The sequence below is a fragment of the Homarus americanus genome, unplaced genomic scaffold, assembly GCF_018991925.1.
Source record: "Homarus americanus isolate GMGI-L3 unplaced genomic scaffold, GMGI_Hamer_2.0 scaffold45482, whole genome shotgun sequence".
NCBI classification, from domain to species: domain Eukaryota; kingdom Metazoa; phylum Arthropoda; class Malacostraca; order Decapoda; family Nephropidae; genus Homarus; species Homarus americanus.
The window spans coordinates 31,160-54,794 of NW_024739934.1; the positions used below are offsets into that span (position 1 = coordinate 31,160).

At 43.3% G+C, this 23,635-nt stretch overlaps 1 protein-coding gene across 1 annotated transcript in view; it reads right to left on the reverse strand.

The window, feature by feature from the left end:
* LOC121875027 (5-exo-hydroxycamphor dehydrogenase-like) overlaps positions 1-19,671 on the reverse strand; it is a gene marked incomplete at its 5' end in the record, with an annotated part of 47,268 nt that extends 27,597 nt beyond the window's left edge. The window contains 3 exon segments of the mRNA XM_042379381.1: positions 5,458-5,596; positions 17,765-17,983; positions 19,518-19,671. Of these exon segments, the coding sequence (XP_042235315.1) occupies positions 5,458-5,596; positions 17,765-17,983; positions 19,518-19,671 (512 nt within the window).
* Positions 19,672-23,635: the final 3,964 nt, after the last annotated feature.

Sequence of the window (23,635 nt, forward strand, 5' to 3'; positions counted from 1 at the left end):
CCCAGTCTGCCACATTGCCAATCTCCTCTTCATTGCTGCCACATTTTCTTTGTGCTTAGTCTTTGTGTGTGTCCTCTGACAGAATAGATGTGGTATTATTGCCAATATTTGAAGAGCTAAAGGGGCGAGGAAGCGGTCCTGAGTGTAATCAGTCATGAGGCGAGTCATCTCCCGAATCATTTCTTTGGTGGCCACACACTTGGGTGGTTCAAATAAGTTAGTGGGCGACCACTTGACAATTTCTGAATAGGTTTCTTTGACCAATATGTCTGCATTTTCCATCGACCTGCCATTCCACTGAGGTGGCTGTCTCTCATTCTCCTCGTGGACACCTGCTACTAAGGGAGCAGCATTTATTAGTACTACATTTTCGGGTTGAGTAGACTCACTGCTATCATTTCGGATATCATCGGGTGGTTGGGTCCCGGCGATATCCACTGTGGCCACCTGTGTCGGCCCCCTGCGACGTGGGTTCCGACACTGGTCTAGCTTCCTGCAATCCACACATGGTCGGTTGTTTCTCGCACAAACACAATTTGTGCAGTTTTGGTTCGGGCTAGCACAGACGCAGCAAAGAAGGTTACCAGGCATTGTGAACAGCACCTTGGGCGACAATTACGTCCGCCTCCGAACATCTGATTTGGTCCCAGGCACAATATTAAACTGGTTCTTATGAGGGAAGGGCGGAGAGGTGACAGGCTGGACTGCTGTGTCCAGGTAGTAGGGGCATACGTGCGCGAGTGGGTGTGTAGGCTACCTCCCCCCCCCCCACCTAAGGGCGACCATCCATCCGTCAGAATGATACACTATGGACAAGAATTTGTCACACCAAGCACTTGTTTATAAATCCTTGGCACAAATAACCACTATTTATATGGTCTCACTGGTGTAATATCAGTTATATATACTCACTTGGTTCGTCGAAACCATACATGAGGTGTCCGTTACTATGGTGGGGAGGCGACCGCATAGGCAGCACTCTCGGCCCCATAGGGGCGAGAGTCTCGAGACCACCCTGTCAAAGTAGGCCTATCGACACTGACCTTGGCTCCGAGCCTTTGCATTATTCCACCGACCCAGCACCGCCAGGTCACCACTCGCTCGGTGATCGCCGGTGAACACACGGAATATTTACAATTTATGCTGTAAGGGATGAGAGGAAACCTTGGGTGGCAATGCTTAGGGTGACATCCGATATTCACCAACACATTGTTAAATTCCCGCTCCCACACAGCGAGTATGTCCCCACCAATAACCCATTAGATCAGGGGGGACGTTCCATGACACCCACGCCACGCCACGCCACACTACTACTACTACTACTACTACTACTACTACTACTTTGCTGTCACTCGGAATCGAGTATGACGATCATCCTGCTATGAGTTCTAAGGTGACTAAAGAGGCCGATACGGGACCGGCAGTGTCAATCACAGATGTTGCACATGTGGAGGGCTACATCTACTGCGGGAGGGGCGGCGGCAGCATCTTCCCGGCTTTGGCGCTTGTCTGCCTCGTTATGCAGCCGGGCTAACTCGAAAGTATTGACACCATCTTGTGTGGTGCTCCTCCAAGCGATACGGTGTGGAGTAATCGTCTCCCAGGTGAGGGGGTCGATTTGGCACTTTTTCAGGTTTGTTTTAAGACTATCCTTATACCTTTTCAGTTGCCCGCCAGCATTACGTTTACTATTCGTTAGGTGACTGTAAAGTAGCTGCTTTGGCAGTCCATGCGGGTAACATGGCCTGTCCAGAGTAGTTGTTTATGGATAGTGGGAGCCTAAATGCTTCTCCAGTTGGTGTCAGCAAGAATAATGGCATTTGTTCTCTTGTCTTCCCAGGGAACTCGAAAGATGAGACGTAGACTACGTTGGTGAAAGTTTTCAAGTGCCTTGAGGTACCTCTTGTATGTGACCAATGTCTCACTGTTATATAGCAGGGTGGGGAGGACCACTGCTCCATATATGTGTAACTATGTAGATAATTTCAACTCCCTGCAGCTGAAGACACGGTTTTGGAGTTTGCCAAAGGCTTGAGATGTACATCTGATCTGATGCTGAATCTCATCATCATTATTTGCGGTGGTGGACAGGTGGGAGCCGAGATACCGAAAGTGGGCAACATTAGAGAGGGTAGTACAATTAAGCTGGATGGATGGTGGAGGTGTGTCTGAATCAGGGGCAGGCTGAAAAAGAATCTGAGTCTTACGTACATTCACCTCAAGGCCAAAATGTTTATACGCATCTGTGTAGGTGTTCAGGATTTTCTGTAGGCCGCGTTCAGTGTGAGCGACAAGGGTGAGGTCATCTGCATACTGAAGCTCAGTAATGGAAACTGCCGACACCTTTGTTCCTGCCTGGAGTCGTCCTTTGTTGAAAAGACCCTTCATCCGGTACTCGATGTCCACTCAACCGGAATGCAGCCAAGAAAATAGAAAAGAGAGTTGGTTCCAGTACACACCCTTGTTCCCCGGTTTGGATGGGGAAGAACTCAGACTGGGTGTCGTTGTGCAGGAAACTGCTATTCATGCCATTTTTGGAGTTGCCTCACAATGGCGATGAATTTTGGTGGGCAGCCAAAACGGCTGAGGGTCCACCAGAAGGTTTCCCTGTTGACGGAGCCGAAGGCCTTGGTTAGGTTGATGAAAGCCATGTAGAGGCCACGACGCTGTTCTCTGAACTTTTCCTGTGTCTGATGGGCAGCAAAGATCATGTCAGTCGTGCAACGTGATGGTCTAAAGCCACATTGAGATTTGGGGGGGAAGTTTTCCTCCTCAGGAAGAAGTCTGCTTAGGAGGACTCAGGCGATAATCTTGCCAGCTACGGACAGCAGCGAGATCCCGCGGTAGTTGCACAGTCTGACTGGTCTCCCTTGTTCTTATACAGTAAATATTGACGATGGAGGCGTCTTTAAGAGCATGGGGGATTTCCTACTTTTCCCATACATTTTCCAGGAGAGAGTGGAGACGGCTGGTAAGCAGAAGTCCTTCTGCTTTATGCACCTCGGTTGGGATTCCATCAGACCCTGAGGCCTTGTTATTTTTCATCTGTTTGATGGCAATAGCTACCTCATTTAGGGATGGAGGATAGCTGAGGTGGGTCAGCTCTGGATGCTGAGGGACCTGTTGGGTAGTCAGGACAGCCACATCGGCGTTTCGGTTGATCAGTGAATTGTAGTGCCATTTCCAGTGCTGAGGGAGGCCTTCATCGCCTTTAATTAAGGAGTTACAGTCGGATGAGCGGAGTGGGGCTGCGCCGCGAGTGATTGGCCCATAAAATATTTTAGTGGAATTGAAAAATTCGTGCATCTTGTGTTGATCTGCAAATTTTTTGTGTTTCAAAATGCTTTATTTTTAAACCAGTTATTCTTTAGATTGCAACGTTCCCGCTGGGCCACAGCTTTCTTCTTGTGGAAGGTATCAGCTTTGGTCCAAGAGCAAAGGTTGTTCTGCCAGTCAGTTAAAGCAACACGTTTACCATCGACGAGTACATTGATTGCTGGGTCATTTTCATCAAACCAGTCCTGGTGTATCCTTTCGATCTGGCCGAGGGTCTCTCTGCAGGTTTTTGTTGTGACAGTGTTGAGAATATCCCATTCGGCACTGGGATTTGAGTTGTTCATTGTCAGGTTGTTTATCAGCCCATGTTCGAACTGCTCTCTGAAAGCATGTGCTACTGCTGGATCCTCTAGAAGCGTAGTGTTAAAACCTCTTCTAGAGGCTTATTGCCTTCGCCGTTTTGGGGCGACGTGAAGTGAGAGCTTGGGTCTGACGAGCCAATAATCAGTATCTCAGTGGCCTGAGCCATGCACGGCACATGTGATGAGGACATCTCGGTGATTTCTTTCTCTGACAACGATGTAGTTAATGAGATGCCAGTGTTTAAATCGAGGGTGTTGCCACGAACCCTTGAACTTGTCGGCCTGCCTAAAAATGGTATTGGTGATAGTGAAGTTGTGTGCAGCACACTTGCTGAGGAGGAGTAGACCGTTGAGATTGCACTTGTCTAGTCCATTTTTTCCATTTGATTTCCTGCCAAATGTCAGCATCTCTGCTAACTCTGGCATTGAAGTCTCCAAGGAGCACTACCTTATCTTCTGTGGGGATAGAGGTTAGCACTCAGTCGGGGTCAGCATAAAAGGCCTCCTTGATGTCATCCTCTGCATTCAGTGTTTGGGCGTATGCACTTATGAAAAAGGCATGACATGAGTAATTCAGTGGGACTTGGAGCGTCATGAGGCGTTCGCTGATCCCATTAGGCATTTCAGTTACCCTGTGTAGGATGTGTTGGCGGATGACAAAGCCAACTCCATAAATGCGGTTTCTCTCTGCAGCAGGCTTACCCTTCCAAAAGAAGGTATAGCCAGACCCCCGTTCTGTGAGTTGATCCTCGTCTGGGAGCCGGGACTCACTAATGTCAGCTATGTCGATGTTAAACCTAGCAGCTATTTTGTCACAAGGGCGGTTCTTCTTTCAGGACACACACACACACACACACACATTGGTACTTGCACACTTAATAATTATGCAAAGTGAATTAGTCATTATAAGTTTTAAATTGAATAATTAATTTTACTTGGAATTCAATAAAAGTAACAAGGTTTACCGAATTCCACGCAAAATAAAACTCGTTTCATCAATCAGTTTTTGGCTAAATTAAAAAGAAAATGGTGTCAGATAAATTTACTCACATGTCATTTTGGCTACGTTTTACTGCCTGTCATTTGTCATTTACTAGAAGAAAACTGGCGGCTTGTTTCTCTTTTTTCTGTTCCGTCAATTTCTTCCACGACTTGTACACACGAGAACATAAAGGTGAAATTTGTCTGTGTGGGACTCAGATGACCTGAGCAGTCCTGACACCAAGACACAACAGGTGATGGTATGAAAGTAGTATTCTTATATCTCTCTCTCTCTCTCTCGCTCTCTCGCCTATCTTTTTTTTTATCTCGTCTTTCCATTTTCCAACTTTAAACCCTCTTCCTCACCTCCTTTCTCCCTCTCTTTCTCACCCCTCCCTCTTTCTCATCCCTCCCTCTTCCTCCTTACTCCTCTCCCTCCCCACTTTCTCACCCCTCTCCCATCTCCCTCTCACTTTCACCCATCTCCCTCTCATCCTTCTCCCTCCCCACTTTCTCAGCCCTCTCCCCCACTTTCCCACCCCTTTCCTTCCCCACTTCTCACCCTCTCCCTCCCTCCCCTTTCTCATCCCTCTCCCCACTTTCTTACCCTTCTCCCCTCTCCCCCCCTCCCTCTTCTCCTCTTTTCCACCTCCCTTCCTCCTCCTCACCATCTCCCTCCCCCTTCCTCCTCACCACCTCCCTCCCCCTTTCCTCTCCCTCTCCACCTTTCCTCCCCCTCTCCTCCTTTCCTGCTCCTCTCCTCCTCCTCCCCTCTCCCTCTCACTTCTCTCTTTCTCACCCTGGTCTCTCCCCACTTTCTCACCCCTCACCCCCTCACCGTGGTCAGGGTGTAGAGTGGCAGCACCAAACTCCGCCGCCTTGGCCAGTCTCGTCCTGTTGGGGTCGACGCAGTAGACCTTGGCGTAGCCCGCCTCTCTCAGGAGAGCTATACAGTAAACACCCAGCATCCCTGCGCCCTGGAGGAGGAGAAAATGTAAGCTTATCTTCCGAAGGAGGAGCAGGTTAGGTTTAAGGAGGAACAGGGGAGGATTACAAGGAGCTGCTCTGAAGGATTTATTTTTTTATTTTTTTTATTTTTTTTTTTACTGGGATTAGCCCACCCGGGCACAGGTCACTGACCCACATCGGGGCCTGGGGGACGAAAATGTAATAATAATAATAACAATAATAATAATAATTAGTTAATAGTAAATAAAATTTATAATAAAAAAAAAAATAATAAAAATAAAATAACAATAACAATATTAATAATAATAACAACACTGAAAATAATAATAATAATAATAATAATAATAATAATAATAATAATAATAATAAAGAACCATAAGGAAATTAGAAAAAAATCAATATTGAGAAACAATAAATGTATGTTGTGTTGTCAAAGCAAGAAAAACAATTGAGACCCTGCAATTGTGTGTAAATGAGGCAGAAAATCAGATCAGCAACCTGGGACTTGGTCACAATTTTTGTTATGCCATATGGCAGCAGGGTCTACCATTAGACAACACATTATGCTTCCTATGTTCAATAGCTAGTCAGGTTAGGTTAGGTTAAGGTAGTGACTATAGGTTAGGCTAGGATAATGTAAGTTAGTGGGGCTAGATTAGGTTAGTGGTAGTTACGTTGGGTTAAGTTAGGATAATGTAAGTTAGATTAGGTCAGGAAAGCTGGTGTAGGAGTGAGGAGCTCCTTGATAAGTTCAAGGCAGTTATTGACTGGATTAGAAGGAAGGGAAGGATCCTTACCATATGTGGTGTCCTGCCTAGGAGTGTTGCAATGAATGATTGTCAAGGGAAGTTGGTGTCAACGGCCGGCTTGACAAGTATCGCAAATCATTACCAGTCTCATTCATTGACAACTGGGACATTTTCTACGGCAGAAGGAACCTTAATGCTTGGGATGGGTACATTTATTTAAGGATGGGGTGGCAACCCTGGCTGGCTCTGTAGAGAAGGCAGTTCAAACGATGTCGAAGCCTTTAAACTGCTAGAGGAGTATGTGAGCAAGGGGATCGAGGAGACTGCAGTGGGCACGGGTAAACAAAGTGAAAGGTTACAGAGAAATAGTGCTAAGAATGATGATAAAGCTAAATTACAAGGGAGTCAAAACCGAAAAGCGACAAAGGGAGGACTCAGATCATTACTAACTTAAATGTCTACTAAACAAACAGAAGAAGCATTAGAAATAAAATTGATAAAATTAGGGCGTTGGTATGTACTGAAAAAATTCGATATAATAGCAATCACCGAAACATGGACGAACTTGAGTAACCTATCGAATACCAAATTAAAGGTTAAACAAAAATTTCACACCGATAGGCAGATTTGGAAAGGAGGCAATCTATGGCAGGGATAATTTGAAGTGTGAAATTAATAAGGAAATAAAAACTGAACTGAGTACAGAAAAAATTTGGATAGAATTAACCGATGGTAGAGAAAAAATAATCATAGGAGTATAATGTTGACCTCCTAATCTTCAGAGTTAATGAGCGACTTATTTGGGATGAGATGGTCAGGGCTTCCAGACATAGCAAAGTCTGTACAGTAGGCGACTTTAGCTTTAGTTAAATACCTGTAGATTGGACTGACCTTACACATAAACCAGAATCAGAGGATTTTCTTGAACATAAGCACATAAGAGCAGAGGAAACTGCAGCGGACCTATTGGCCCATACTAGGCAGTCCCGTTTACACCCAACCCCTAGCGCTCAAATGTCCGTCCAACATATATTTGAAGGTGTCTAGCGTGTTCAAGTTAATGATGAAGTTTGGTAACTTGTTCCACTCATCCACTACTCTATTTTCAAACTAGTGTTTACCTATTAGGCGCATAAATCTAAATTTGTCTAATTTAAAAGCATTGCTACAAGTTCGCTCCTGGTTGGATAGTTTGAGTACATTTGTTATATCACCTTTGTTTAACCCCGACTTCCATTTTCCACTCAATCACATTGCTTCTCACTCTACGTCTCTCGAGGGAGTGCAAATTAAGATGCTTTAATCTGTCTCTGTACTCAAAGTTCCTAATGCCCGGGATTAGTCTTGTCATTTTCCTCTGAATTCTTTCTAGGGTTTCTATATACATTCTGTAATACGGTGACCAGAACTGAACTGAACTGAACTGCACAATCCAAGTGAGGTCTCACAAGCGCAAGATATAATTTTAGGATAACCTCGCTAGTCTTGTAACTGACACTTCTTTGTATGAACCCAAGTACTTTGTTAGCCATGTTTCGAGCAAATACACTTAGTTGCTTTGGTTTAAGATTCCTACTTATCGTAAATCCCAAATCTTTCTAACAGTCGGATTTTTCTATAACGAGATATGACGTTGACGATTTCCATAACAAATTAAATAAAGAGTTACTTAATGCACAAAGGCAGAATATACCATACAGAAAACTCAGATCAAATAAGAATAACCCCAAATGGAAAAATATTTTTTTATAGAATATTATTGGAAAAAGGAAGGCTATAGGTAGGAGAATAAATCGTGGTGAAGTTTACCGCCGGTAGTATTATTAAGTATTGGCCAGACAGAGATAGGAAAAGCAAAGAGAAACAATGAGCTGAAGGTAGCAAGGGAGGCGAAGCCAAACCCTAAGGGATTCTTTCAAATGTATCAAACTAAAACTTGAGACAAGATTGGACCAATACAGTCAGATACCAGTGAACTAACTGAAAACAACGAAGAAATGAGAAATAATCTGAAAAGATATGTTTCATCAGTTTTCACAACTGAAAATTTAAGCATTTTACTCGAGGCACCAACGATATACAGAGATAGTAAAGAAAACTGATTAAGCGAGATAGTAATGACTAGTAACGATGTTTGTTTACTAACATCGTTACTAGTCACTAAACCCTAATAAGTCGTTAAGTGCCGACGAGCTATTTGCGAGTATATTAAAGGAAAGCAAGGAAGAACTTAGAAAACTTGTTTAACATGTCATTAAAAACCGGTGTAGTACCAGAATCCTGGAGGATAGCGAATGTGATACCGATTTTCAAGAAAGGAGATAGATTACTATCCTCTAACTACTTGCCAATTAGTTTAACATTAATTGTAGGCAAATTACTGGAAGCAATAATAAGAACACAAGAACATAAGATTGGAGAAAACTGCAGCGAGCTTATTGACCAGGGATAAGTCTTGTCATTCTCCTCTGAATTCTCTCTAGGGATACTATATCCATTTTTGAAGTACGGTGACCAGAACTGAACCGCGTAATCCAAATGAGGTCTCAGAAGCATCAGATATAGTTTTAAGGTAACCTGGCTAGTCTTGTAATTAACACTCCTTTGTATGAACCCAAGTTCATTGTTAGCCTTGTAGCCTTGTTCCGAGCAAACACACATGGTTGTGTTAGTTTAAGATTCCTACTTATCATTTCTCATAAGTCTTTCTCACAGTCGGAATTCTCTATAACAACGCTGTTCATCTGATATCTGGTTTCTATATTTACATCCACATTAAATTTCATCTGCCATTTTCAGACCATGCCAAAAAATTTTTTTTTTAGGTCTTCCTGTAGTTTTGCAGAGTCCTCGTCAGATTTAATTACACACCTCATTTAAGTGTCATCAGAAAATTTACTTATCTTGCTGTCTACGCCGATATCTATGTCGTTTATGTATATAATAAATAGTAATGGTCCAAATACTGAGCCTTGGGGTACCCCACTAGTGACTTTGCCCCAATCAGATTTAGGGCCGTTAATGCTTACTCGTTGTTTCCTGTCCTTTAACCACGCCCTAATACATTTTAGAATATTTCCTCAAATTCCACGAGCCTCCACTTTTCGTATTAGTATCACATAATCGTGATAATCATCCACTGATTCGAAAACAATTGAAAAGAATGTTAATAGATTAGTTAGACATAAAAGCCCACTTGTGAAGCCATGTTGGGAATCATTTATCAATCTGTGCCTCTCCAGTTGATTTCAAATAGAGTTTAAAATTATTGCTTCAAGCAACTTGTCTACAATTGATGTTAAACTGATTGGACGGTAGTTAGAGGGTGGTGATCTATCTTCCTTTTTGAAAAGCAGTATCACATTCGCTGTCCTCCAAAATTCTGGTACAACACCCATTTTTAATGCCATGTTAAACAAATTTGCTGAGGGCATACTAAGCTCTTCCTTAAATCCCATTAATATTCTGGCAAATATCTCATCAGGCCTTGGTGAGTTATTAGGCTTTAGTTTGTATATTTGTTTATTAACATCGGTACTAATCACTACTATCTCGCTTAATCTATTTTCTTCACTATCTCTGTATATCGTCGGTGCCTCGGGTATCATGTTTAAATTTGCGATGGTGAAAACTGTTGAAAAATATCTGTTCAGATTATTGCTCATTTCTCCATCATTATCTGTTAGCTCGCCGGTATCTGACTGTATTGGTCCAATGTTGTCTCATATTTTAGTTTGATACATTTGGAAGTATCCCTTGGGGGTTTGACTTCTCCTCCACTTGCTACCTTCAGTTCATTATTCCTCTTTGCTTTTCTTATCTCGGTCTTAACCCTACTGGCCAATACCTTATAATAATCTCGGAGGTAAACATAACCATGATTTATTTTCCTACCTATAGCCTTCCTTTGTCCAATACTATTCTTTAAAAACGTATTTATCCATTTGGGGTCATTGTTATTTGATCTGTGTTTTCTGTATGGTAACTCATCATTTAATTTGTTGTTGAACTCGTCAACCTCAGATCTCGTAATCGGGTCATCCTCAACCTCCATATTTTGTGAGGCTGTCGTTGTCAAGTCACCAGGTAAAGTGAGGTCGCCCTCTGAGGGTACATTGTCACCTCACGTGAGGTAGTGTAATTCACCCCTGTACGTAATACCCCTTCTCTCAGCTGCCTTTTCAACCTATCAAAGTTTGCCTTTCTGAAATCTGGGACTTTAATGGAATTTTCCTTGCATCTGACATTAAGTCCTACTATAAATCTAACTTCTTTGTGATCGCTTTTAGCAGTTCGTTCCCAACCTCCACATTCCTAATGAGGTTTTCTCTGTTTAACAGAACTAAATCTAGTATATTATTACCCCGGGTGGGTTCGGTTATATATTGACTTAGGAAACAGTCCTGAACTGTTTCAAGAATATCTTTTGATGCGGAGTTACCCATAAGGTCGGTCCAGTCTATTTGACTAAAGTTATAGTTGCCTACTATACAGACTTGGCTATGTCTTGATGCCCTGCGCTTTTCATCCCAAATAAGTTGCTCATTACTTTTATCGAGATAAGGAGGTCTATATATTACTCATATGATTATTTTTTCCTGCCATTGATTAATACTAACCAAATTGTTTTGGTATTTAGTTCAGTTTTTATTTCCCTATTGAATACACACTTCAGATTATCCTTGACATAGATTGCTACCCCGTCTCCTTTCCTATTCTGCTTATCGGTATGGTATAATTTGTAACCTTTAATTTGGTATTCGATAGGTAACTCACATGAGTCTAAGTTTATCCATGTTAAGGTGAATGCTATTAGATCGATTTTTTTCGGTATATACCAACGCCCTGATTTCATCCATTTTATTTCTCATACTTCTACTGTTTGCATAGTAGACATTTAAATTAGTCAAGATCTGAGTCCTCTTTTTGTCGCATTTAGATTTTAAGTCCCGGATTAATTTTTCTTTGCATTCATTCTTTACACTATTTCTCAAGTCGAAATCACCGCGATAAACACAAATTGATTAGTGATTCCCAGCATGGCTTCACAAGTGGGCGTTAATCTCTGACAAATCTATCAATATTATTTTCAACTGTTTTTGAATCAGTGGATGGCGGATGCGAAAATGGATTAGGGTGTAGTTACAGGACAGGAAACAGTGAGTCAGTAATAATTGCAATAAATCCAATTGGGGTAGTCACATGTGGAGAACTCCAAGGCTCAGTGTGTGTGTGTATTTGCACAAAGGGTGGTGAAAATGCGTCTAGTGTGGCAGCATTATGTTGCTACCACCGCTGGCTAATCCTCATGGCGAACAGGGAAGCAACTTGCATAAGCATTCCCCTGCCAGTACCTGCCAGCACACAGCCTCTTCAACCATCAAGACTCCTGCTGTTCCACCTCGTGGCAACAAACGGTAACTGAGTGCCTCTTGGGCCTAGGCTAGACCAGCAGGGGATCTAGGAGTAGCAGTGGGCCCGAGAGGGATGGCGCATAGGCGCACTGGCATGTGGACACGTTCTGGCGCCTACCAAACATTGCCCCGCTGCCTTGCAGATTAACCTTGGCAGGTCTAAGGCTATGGGAGCAAACTCCGAATGAAAAATCTGTGGTGGAACCCCACAAGGGGCAGACATGCTTACAGAGCTCCAACAAGACCTCAAAGGCGGTATAGGCAGAGGAGGTAACCACAATGGGAACACAACGACTACACCGGTGGACGAAGGCAATGCCTGATGGACAGGCTACAAAGGCGAAACCCAACAAACTGGGCTATCAGCAGCCCATTGCAACTCTCCCTCTCCCCAGTCGTTGCAACACTTGCACCACTGCATTAGGAAGAGGGAGAGCCAAGATGTGGGGTTGCAACCTGTGCTCCTGACTCACCACATAAATCAACAAACGTGCAGCCATCATCCAGCTTATCATACCTCTCATTGTCATCAAAACCCTTATACCCCCCAAGAGTCCTATGGCGACAGACGAGTGGCGATGGGACAGGCAGTGATGGCTGCCGGGGGTCTGTAGTCACAACTCTGCACATGGGCTGCACAGATAAGATGGTCGTTTATGCACTGGGTTCTAGGCAGCAATGCAATCTGGTCGTGTCTGTGCGACTGAGCAGCCCTTTCAAGGAGCCACTATGCTCTCCCCTCATGGAGAGGGGGCTAGAAAAAACCATCCTGACTGGACAATCGCACCCAGAAAGGTCATCCCTATGCAGTCGAAAACAGAATCAAAATCACAGATCCAAACAAAAACAAACTACACAACCTCTTAGGGTCATTGCATGGAATGTCAGGGCCCTTCTGGTTACTGGTACAAATGAGCATCCTGAAAGAAGAACTGTCCTTGTGGCAAAAGAGCTGGCGAGGTATAACATTGACATAGCAGCCATCAGCGAGTCCCGTCACCCAGACCAGTGTCAACTCACAGAACCGGGGTCTGTCTACACCATATTCTGGAAGGGTAAGCCTGCTGCGGAGAAAAACCACATTTATAGAGTTGGGTTTTCCATCCACCAACGCATCCTACACAGGCTAACTGAAATGCCTATTGGGATCAACGAGCTCCTCCTGACACTCCGAGTCCCACTGAATCACTCACGTCATGCTTCCTTCATCAATTCATATGCCCCAACACTGGATGCAGAGGATGACACCAAGGAATCCTTTTATGCCGACTTCGAGAGAGTGCTAACCTCTGTCCCCAGAGAAGTTAAGGTTGTGCTCCTTGGTGACTTTATTGCCACAGTTGGCAGAGATCTAACATTTGGCAGGGAACCATATGGAGAAATGGACGGCAAGTGCAATTCTAACGGCCTACTCCTCCTCAGCAAGTGTGCTGCACACGACCTCACTATCACCAATACCTTGTTTAGGCAGGCCGACAAGTTCAAGGATTCATGGCAACACCCACGATCCAAACACTGGCATCTCATTGACTACATCATTGTCAGAGGAAGAGATCGCCGAGATGTCCTTTTCACCCGTGCCATGAGTGGCTCAGACCACTGAGACACTGATCATCGGCTCGTCAGAGCCAAGCTCACACTTCACGTCGCCCCAAAACGGCAAAGTCAGCAAGCCTGCAGAAGAGGCTTTAAAACTAAGCATCTGGGGGATCCAGCAGTCGCACACGTTTTCAGAGAGCAGCTCGAACATAGGCTGATAAACAACCCAACAACAAACAACTCAAATCCCAGTGCCGAATGGGATATTCTCGACACTGTCATGACAAAAACCTGCAGAGACCCTCGGCTGGATCTGAAGAATACACCCGTACTGGTTTAATGAAACTGACCTGGCAATGAGTGTACTCGTAGATGATAATCGTGCTGCTTTAACTGACTGACAGAACAACCCTCAGTCTCTCACCAAAACTGATTCCTTCCGAAAGAAGAAAGTGGCAGACCAGCAGGAACTTCGTAATCTAAAGAACGACTGATTTAGAAATAAAGCAATTGAAACACAAAAATTTGCAGATCAACACAAGGAGTTGCGAAATTTTCAATTCAACTAAAACATTTTATTGGCCAATCACTCGTGGAGCAGCCCCTCTCTGCTCTTCCGCTCATGATTAAAGATGATGAAGGCCTCCTTCAGCACTGGAAAGAGCACTATCATTCACTGCTCAGCCGAAACACCGATGTGGATGTCCTGACTACCCAGCAGGTGCCTCAGCATCCAGAACTGACCCACCTCTGCTTACCAGCCGTCTCCACTCTCTCCTGGAGAATATATGGGAAAGGGAGGAAATCCCCCAAGCTCTTAAAGACGCCTCCGTCATTAATATTTATAAGAACAAGGTAGCCTGGTCAGACTGTGGTAACTACTGCGGGCTCTCGCTGCTGTCCATAGCTGGCAAGATTATCGCTCGAGTTCTCCTAAACAGACTTCTTCCTGAGGCAGAAAACTTCCTCCCAGAATCTCAATGTGGCTTTAGACCATCACGTGGCACCAATGACATGATCTTTGCTGCCCACTAGATACAGGAGAAGTGCAGAGAACAGTGTCGTGACCTGTACATGGCTTTCGTCGACCTAACCAAGGCATTCGACTTGGTGAACAGGGAAGTCCTCTGGAGGACCCTCAGCTGTTTTGACTGCCCACCATCGTGAGGCAACTCCACGATGGCATGATCGGCAGTGTCCTGCACAATGGCACCCGATCTGAGTTCTTCCCCATCCAAATGGGGCTTAAACATGGGTGTGTACTGTAACCAACTCTCTTTTCCATCTTCTTGACTGCCTTCCTTCCGGCCTTCCGGCGGGGTGGACATCCAGTACCGGATGAAGGGTCTTTTTAAATGCAAGACGACTCCAGGCAAGAACAAAGGGGTCGGTAGCTTCTAGTATAGGAGATTCTGAACACTACACAGATGCTTATGCACACTTCGGCCTTGAGGTGAATGTACATAAGACTCAGATTCTCTTTCAGCCTGCCCTTGGTTCAGGCACACCTCCACCATCCATCCAGCGTAACGGTACTACCCTCTCTAATGTTACCCACTTTCGGTATCTCGGCTTCTACCTGTCCACCACCGCGGACATCGATGAAGAGATTCAGCATCGGATCAGATGTGCATCTCAAGCCTTTGTCAGACTCTGAAACCGTGTCTTCAGCTGTAGGGAGCTGAAATTATCTACAAAGTTACATGTATATCGAGCAGTGATCCTCCCTACCCTGCTATATGGCAGCGAGACATGGGTCACATACAGGAGGCATCTCAAGGCAAGGTAGGTAGATACCAGGTAGCCTCACTTTCGTAAGCTCTACGCTAATGAAAATAAATTTGAAATTTTTATTTATGTATTTTTGAAGGCTTATGATGGTATTAAGAGTTGTACAATAAATGTATGGAATGGAGATTTTTTGTTTTATTTTAATTGGAGCCACAGATTAAATATATAAAATAAATATAAATATCTTTCTTGTGACGCTTGCGACCGCTGGATTCAATTCAACGTCGCTGATTGGCTAGCGATGACATCACTTATTAAGCTCCGCCCACGTCGTTACATCAAACAGTAGAAGCGGGATATTGACAAGTGAAAGTGGAGTGTTTTTCTTTTATAACAATGATTTATTGCGCTGTAGCCACCTGCTAGTATATTTTGATTAGAGAAAGAATCTATGCAGATAATAATAATACCACAATATTACAAACGCATGAAGTGACAAAAGGGACGTGGTTTAGCGATTTCGAGAGTAGAGTTGCCAATTAGTGATTTCCTATGGGCCTGCGTGAGGCTACCTGGTATCTACCTACCTTGTCTCAATGCACTTGAAAACTTTCACCAATGTAGTCTACGTTCCATCCTCCGAGTTCGCTGGGAAAACAAGAGAACAAATGCCAGAAGTCTTGCTGACACCATCTGTAGAAGCATCGAGGCCACCCATATCCATGAACAACTACGCTGGACTGGCCATGTAATCAGCATTGACGACAGCAGACTGCCAAAGCAGCTACTTTACAGTCACCTAACGAATAGTAAACGTAATGCTGGCGGGCAACTGAAGAGGTATAAGGATAGTCTTAAGACAAACCTGAATAAAGTACCAAATCGAGCCCCTCACATGAGAGACGATTACTCCATACCGTAAAGCTTGGAGGAGCACCATACAGGAAGGGGTCAATACTTTCGAGTTAGATCGACTGCATAACGAGGCAGACAAGCACCAACGCCGGAAAGACGCTGCCGCCGCCCCTCCCTCACTATATGTAGCCCCCCACATAAGTAACTTCTGTGATCGACCCTACCAGTCCCGCATCGGCCTCTTTAGTCCCCTGAGAACTCACCAACCTAGGTGAGATCCTTAATATCTCATATCATTGTATCATAGCTTGATGATCGTCATACTCGATTCCGAGTGACGGCAAAGCAGTAGTAGTATTCCAAGGCTCAGTACTTGTACCATCACTATTTATTATACGTATACATAAAGGACATAGATATAGGCGTAGACAGCAACATAAGTAAATGTACTTACAACACTAAAATAGGGCGTGTAATTAAATCTGACGAAGACTTCGCCAAAACTACATGAAGATCCAAACAAAGACAATAATGGGTGTTTGCTCGACACAAGGCTAACAAAATACTTGGGCTCATACAAAGGAGTCTTAGTTACAAGACTGGCAAGTTTATCCAAATCTATATCTTGCATTTGTGAAACCTCATTTGGATTATGCAGTTCAGTTTTGGTCACTGTACTACAGAATGGATATCGAATCCCTACAAAGCGTCCTTAGGATGACAAGTCTAATTCCCGGCATTAGGAATCTTGAGTGTAGAGACATTTTAAAGCATCTGAATTTGCACTCCCTCGAGAGAAGTTGAGTGAAGTGCGTTATGACTGAGGTGTACGAATGGAAGTCATGGTTAAACAAAGGTGATATAACAAAGGTACTCAAACTATCCAAGCAGTAACTAGCTCGTTCCAATGGTTTTAGATTAGACAAATTTAGATTTAGGCGCAAGATAGGTAAACACTGGTTTGGAAATTGAGTAGTGGATGAATTGAACAAGTTATCAAACATCATCATTAATTATTAACTCGCTGGGTACGGGTAGCTTTAAATATAGATTGGACGGCTATGTGAGCGATGGGGGTCGGATTGGGTGTAAACGGGACTGCCAGTATGAGCTATTAGGCTCGCTGCAGTTACCTCCATTCTCAGTTCCTATGTCTTTCAAGTTAGGTTAGGTTAGTAGTAAGTAACTTTAGGTTAAGTGGATGGATGGGTGGAGAAGGCTTGGGTAGATTAAGTTAGGCTGTGTATTTGGATGAGGTTGTCTTGTAGGCTAGGTTAGGTGAAGTGGACATAGCATAGCATCGAAGTCGAGGGGATTACATCATATTAGTCATCGTAATCAAAGGGGTTAAATCATCGTACGCAACCTAACCAAAACTATCCTAAGCTAACCTTAACTGACTTAACCTAATTTTAACGGACCTAATCTAACATAACTTAAATAAACCTAACCTAACCTTAACTACACCAAACTTGGCTAACTTAACCAACAGAAGGTGTTGTTATAATGTTATCACTGTACTTCAACAATGAAGGTAAATAATACACCAGTCGAACAACAATAAAAAAAGATAACATGGATAAAATTGTCGTCCAGTATTAGTAATGTGTCAGAGTGGGTATGTGTGGGTTCACCTGAAGATTAGACACCCCAACTTATATCACATGAAGATTGGACACCCCAGCTTCTTAAACCTAAAGATTAATCACCCTAACAAGACTTATAGGCAGATCAGGTTAGGTTAAGTTTAGAAAGTTACGTAAGGGTGTTTCATCATTAGGTAAACTAATCTGGGGTATGTAATCTACAAGTGTTCACATTTTTTTACACCTCTAGTGCAGTGAGCACAGGGATCACTTCACCACCTCCTCAGGTTACACACACCTACCTGAACAAGGGCCACAGACGCTCCAGGTTGTCCCGGCGCGGGTGTTGGTGGCAGCTTGGAGAGGGCGTTGATCATGGTGGCGAAGGCGCAGTTGACGGGAGCGGCGAGGCTGGGCTTGAGGTCTGGGGGGAGGTGGATGATAGGGGTACCAGGGAGACACAACACGTGGGTGGAGTAAGTCCCGAAGAGCGACGCTGAGGACATGAGCGTGTGGCCGAACTGTTGGAGGAAGACCACGGCAAGTTGTTAAAGGCATCAAGGAAGCAGCAGGATACGTACATGACCAGAAAGTATTTTGGCAACGTGATTTTTTTTTTTTTGGCGGGGGGGATATGATGTACTGGTGATGGTGGATGGTTATGGAAATCTAAGAAGTCGTGTTGTGCGACGACTGCACCGCAACAAACACACACGATAAAGAAGTTATAGAGAGAGAATTAACAAGGAATTATAGGAGTCTCAGTGTTATGTTAGTCTTGCTTCAGGCCGCCCTATGCTAGAGTGAGAGAGAGGATAGCAGGAGTGAAAGCAAATCGAGTTTGTATGTAAGTTAATGCTACAGTATTATATAACCTACATTGTGTATATTATATTTTGATATTTAGTTAAGTTTATAAGAAATAACCTCAAAAGTGTAAAAAAAAATTCCACATAAAGAAAATAAGAATTAATATATGGAACTCTTCTGACATACCGGTTTATCTTAAATTACATTATTAATACTCAAACATAAGTGGCATGTATAATCCTGTATATTCTAATAGTGCTGGTATATTATCGTCCAATATACCAGGCTTGATGAGAAACAGTAAATCTAGGGTGTGCATATACCAGGTGTTTGTTTCTCACACTCGTATACGTTAAGTAATATACTGTACGTCCTGTCAAGGCAAACATATAAAGGTTATTTGTGGTTGCGTATGTTTGTTTTAATGTAAAGTTATGTTTTAATGGGTTTATTTTGTGTGTGTGTGTGTGTGTGTGTGTGTGTGTGTGTGTGTGTGTGTGTGTGTGTCACGCCAAATAGGGATACTCGCCGAATAAGCTTAAAAAGGTTCCTGACATTTTTGTCACAAAAGAATAACTCCTTCCTGTTATTGCTACAACTTATGGAAAGTAATTCGTATATGTTAGAATATTATCTCCTTCATTTGAGACGTTGCTTGTCATCATAAGTTGCATTAGGAACAAAGGCGATATAACAAAGGTACTCAAACTATCTAGCCAGGAGGAAACTCGTAGCAATGGTCTTAAATTAGACATATTTAGATTTATGCGCCTGATAGGTAAAACTTGGTTTGAAAATAGAGTAGTGGACGAGTGGAACAAGTTACCCAACTTCATCTTTAACTCGAACACGCTGGATAGCTTTAAACATAGGTTGGATGGATATATGAGCGCTAGGGGTTGGGTGTAAACGGGACTGCTCAGTATGGGCCATTATTCCCGCTGCAGTTTCCTCTATGCTTATATTCTTCAGGTTAGGGTAGGTCAGATTAGGACAGGTAAAGTTAGGTTAGGTGTGGTTAGATTTTCTATAAACTCTTAATTTCTATGTATTTTGATGATCTATATGATCGTCTTTGGTAAGTCAAAATTACCTAACAAGAAATGAATAGAAGATATCCCTATTTGGCAATTATCCCTATTAAATGTGACATTGTATGTATGAATGTATGTATGTGTATGTATGTATGTATGTATGTATGTATGTATGTATGTATGTATGTATGTATGTATGTATGTAACCCACCTTCAGGAGAGACGAGCACTTGTTCTGCAGGTGTAGTGAGCAAGGTAGACACTTGTTACAGTAAGCACAGATGCCCCAGGTCACGCGGTCACCTGGTTTGACCCCCTCTCTCTGTGACGTCACCACCACCCCGCACCCCTCGTGACCTAGCACACTGTCAGGGTATAAGGGGTCACCTCTTACTCATAGGTCAAAGGTCAGTGGTCATGGACATTATATTTATAAATTTAATGTCTACTGGAGAAAAATTATTAAAAATAAATTTTAAGTTTTTGTGTCAGATCATAATTATATTTTTTCAAAGCCCAAATTGTATATTTTTTTACAATTTGGGCTTTTGCCGGGGTACATTATAAAAATAACAATCCCTATAATTCAAAAATGCCTAAAACTCACTAAAATCAGAAAATCCCTAAAGAACAGCAAAATTCATGAAAAATCCCTAAAATACAAAAAAAATCGAATAAATTCCCAAAAACTCTCTTAAATCCCCAAATCTCTAAAATTCAGGTAGTGAGCTTTATTACATCAGTGTTTTAAAGGTTAACGACGGTAAAAAGCTTTGTTCAGTTGACCTTTATTGATAATTAATTAGGGATGACGGTCAGTTATATGATGATGATGCCAGGAGAGATGGATGATGGGATTAGTTAGTTAGGTCGACTGGTAGAGAGACATAGCCATGGGTAGATAGATAGATACATAGATAGATAGATAGATAGATATAAAATAACATAGATGGGCAGATAGATAGACATGGATAAATAAATATAGATAGAGAGTTAGACATAGAAAGGCAAACATAGATGGAGTGAAAGAAATGGATATGTATATGTATGTTGTATCAGGTATGTAGGTCCATATGTTTGTATGTGTGTATGTATGTATGTATGTATGTAATAATAATAATAATAATAATAATAATAATAATAATAAACGGTTTATTGAAAAAGTTCTGCAGCCCGAAGGCTGAAAATATACATTGGACATAAATGACTTATTACATACATTGGTGGTTTAACAAAAGCCTTCATTCGAGAAAGGAAAAGGAACATACAGTGAACATACAGATTAATGTAGGTGTTGAACAGCAAACACGTAGTGTAGCAATTCCCTCCCAGATAGTGTTAGGAGGAACCTCACGTGGTGTAGTAGTTCTCTCACAGATGGTGTTATGAGGAACCTGACGTGGTGTAGTAATTCCCTCACAGATGGTGTTATGAGGGACCTCACGTGGTGTAGTAATTCCCTCACAGATGGTGTTATGAGGGACCTCACGTGGTGTAGTAATTCCCTCACAGATGGTGTTATGAGGGCCCTCACGTGGTGTAGTAACTTCCTCACAGATGGTGTTATGAGGAGCATCACGTGGTGCACGAATTCCCTCACAGATGGTGTTATGAGGGACCTCACGTGGTGTAGTAATTCCCTCACAGATGGTGTTATATGAGTGAGGTGTGGTCCCAGGCCTTACTGTCGTAGACGGATTAACACATCGCTGGTTGTTGTTGGGTCTCACGGGCAGTTATCACTGGGTACCTGGGACCTCACTGTGTGAAGGTTTACTTGGGTACGACTCGGCTGTTATTGTTGAGTTGTTCTCATTGACTTAAACACTGTTCACCACTGTTCACCTCTGTTCAACACTGGTTCCATTCCTTTCCTAAATAAAATTGTAACTTCTGGCGAGAACTTGTTGATATGCCGATGGGGAGGAGTGTTCAGGGGAGGGAGTTGGTATGGGCCAACTTAACAGTTGACCTGGCTGCTCCCAGAGGAGCGCCAGGTACGTCTTGACTCTTCGGTGGTCAAGGATGTATGTATGTATGTATGTATGTATGTATGTATGTATGTATGTATGTTATCTGCTGTTAACAATTCCTTTATATTGTTATATTGTCCAACACCTGACAAAGTACCGCGCCACCCAAACTACCATCAGGGTAGTGTTCTGACCTCACTAGGGGAAAGGCCACGGCAGGGTTAGCTCCCGAGGGATAATTATCAGATATGGCCAGCGCTATGTGTGGTCTGGGGTCTGCGAGTTTGTTGGCCAAGCTGGAGTGGACCATGGAAGAATTGAAGAGGGCCAAGGAAGAAATAGAGAGGGCCACGTTGGAGAACCTGAAATTAAAAGAAGAGATGGCGACGATGAAGGAGGAGGCGGGAAGGGGAAAGCCAGTGTCTGACGAAAATTCAAGCGAGTGGAAGGTTGTAAGGAGAGGGAAGACCAAACTGGTGATGAAGAAACACACCAAGGATACGTCAACAACGACATCAGCAGCTAAGTGTACCAACTCCTTCAGTCCCTTGATAGACGAATTGGACGTTAGTACAGTCAGGGACAGGGCTGACAAGGAAGGTATAAAAACTTTAATTGTTGGTGACTCACAGGTAAGGTACTTGGACAGGGCTTTTTGTGGTAAAAACATAAATAGGATGAGGGTGTGTTTGCCAGGAGCTGGGGTGGGGGATATAATTGACAGGATGGACAATATCTTGTCTGGTAATGGGAACAAACCCATTATCTGCCTCAGTGCAGGAGGCAATGATATTGGCCGGTGTAGGAGCGAGGAGCTTCTTGATAAGTTCAAGGCAGCTATAGATCGTATTAGGACTAAGGGAGGGATCCCTATCATATGCTGTGTCCTGCCTAGAAGGAGAGTTGGCAGTGAATGGTTGTCAAGGGCAGTTGGTGTCAACGACCATCTTGACAGATATTGCAAGTCAATATCAGTCCCATTCATTGACAACTGGGACAACTTCTACGGCAGAAGGGACCTTTATGCTAGGGATGGGGTGCACCTGTCTAGGGATGGAGTAGCAACCCTGGCTGGGTCTCTAGAGGGGACAGTTCAAAAGATATCGAAGTCTTTAAACTGCTAGGAGAACATATGAGCACGGGGGTGGAGGAGAATGCAGTGGGAGCGGGTAAACAAAGTGAAAGATTACAGGGAAATAGTGTTAGGAATGATGACAAAACTAAATTAGACAGGGCGTTTAAAACTAAACGCGGTAAGGGAAGGACTCAGAACACGACTAACTTAAATGTCTACTACGCGAACAGTAGAAGTATGAGAAACAAAATGGATGATATTAGGGCCTTGGTATGTACCGAAAAAATCGATATAATAGCATTCACTGAAACATGGATCAACCTAGACTCACGTGAGTTACCTGTCGAATACCAAATTGCGGGTTACAAATTGTTCCATACCGATAGGCCGTCCAGGAAAGGAGGCGGAGTAGCAATCTATGTAGGGATAATCTGAAGTGTGAAATAAATAAGGAAATAAAAACTGAGCGGAATACAGAAACAATTTGGATAGAATTAATCGGACGGTAGGGAAAAATTAATCATAGGAGTAATATATAGACCTCCCAATCTTGATAGAGTTAATGAGCGACTTATCTGGGATGAAATGCGCAGGGCTTCCATACACAACAAAGTCTGTATAGTAGGCGACTTTAACCTTGACCAAATAGATTGGACTGACCTTACGGGAAACTCAGAATCAGGATTTTCTCGAGACGATCCAGGACTGTTTCCTAAGTCAACTATCGCATCAGGCTTCCGAGCGGTCGCTTGTATTGGCGTAACCGCCGATTCCTGCGTCCTTACCATGTGCCATCCCCTACACCAACACCTACAGCGCACGTCGGCACTGTTGCTGATGTTCCCATAATGCCCGCATCATCAGTTTCTCCCTGCCACCTGTTTCGTCTCCCAGGAGAAGCAAACGCCACTGCAGATGTTCTTACTGACTGGATTTATGAGTCCTCGATTTTACCTCGGACGCCCCCAGGTGGGGGGAGATGGAGAGTGTTCAGTTGGCTAGGTGTATATGTATAAGGCCTACGTATGTTGTATCAGTTATGTAAGTCCATATGTATGTGGCGACCTGTGGTGTAATGGTCAGCATTCTTGCCTCGCAAGCGAGCGGATCCTGGTTCAATCCTCGGGCAGGGTGAAGCTATGGGCAAATTTCTTTATGCCATTTGCCTCTGTCTACCCAGCAATAATTGGGAACCTGGATGTTAATCGATTTGCGGATCGTATTCTGGGGTAATGGTTAGCCCGTGCAGTTAGCGAGTTGTCCGGTCTTCTTGGATTATTC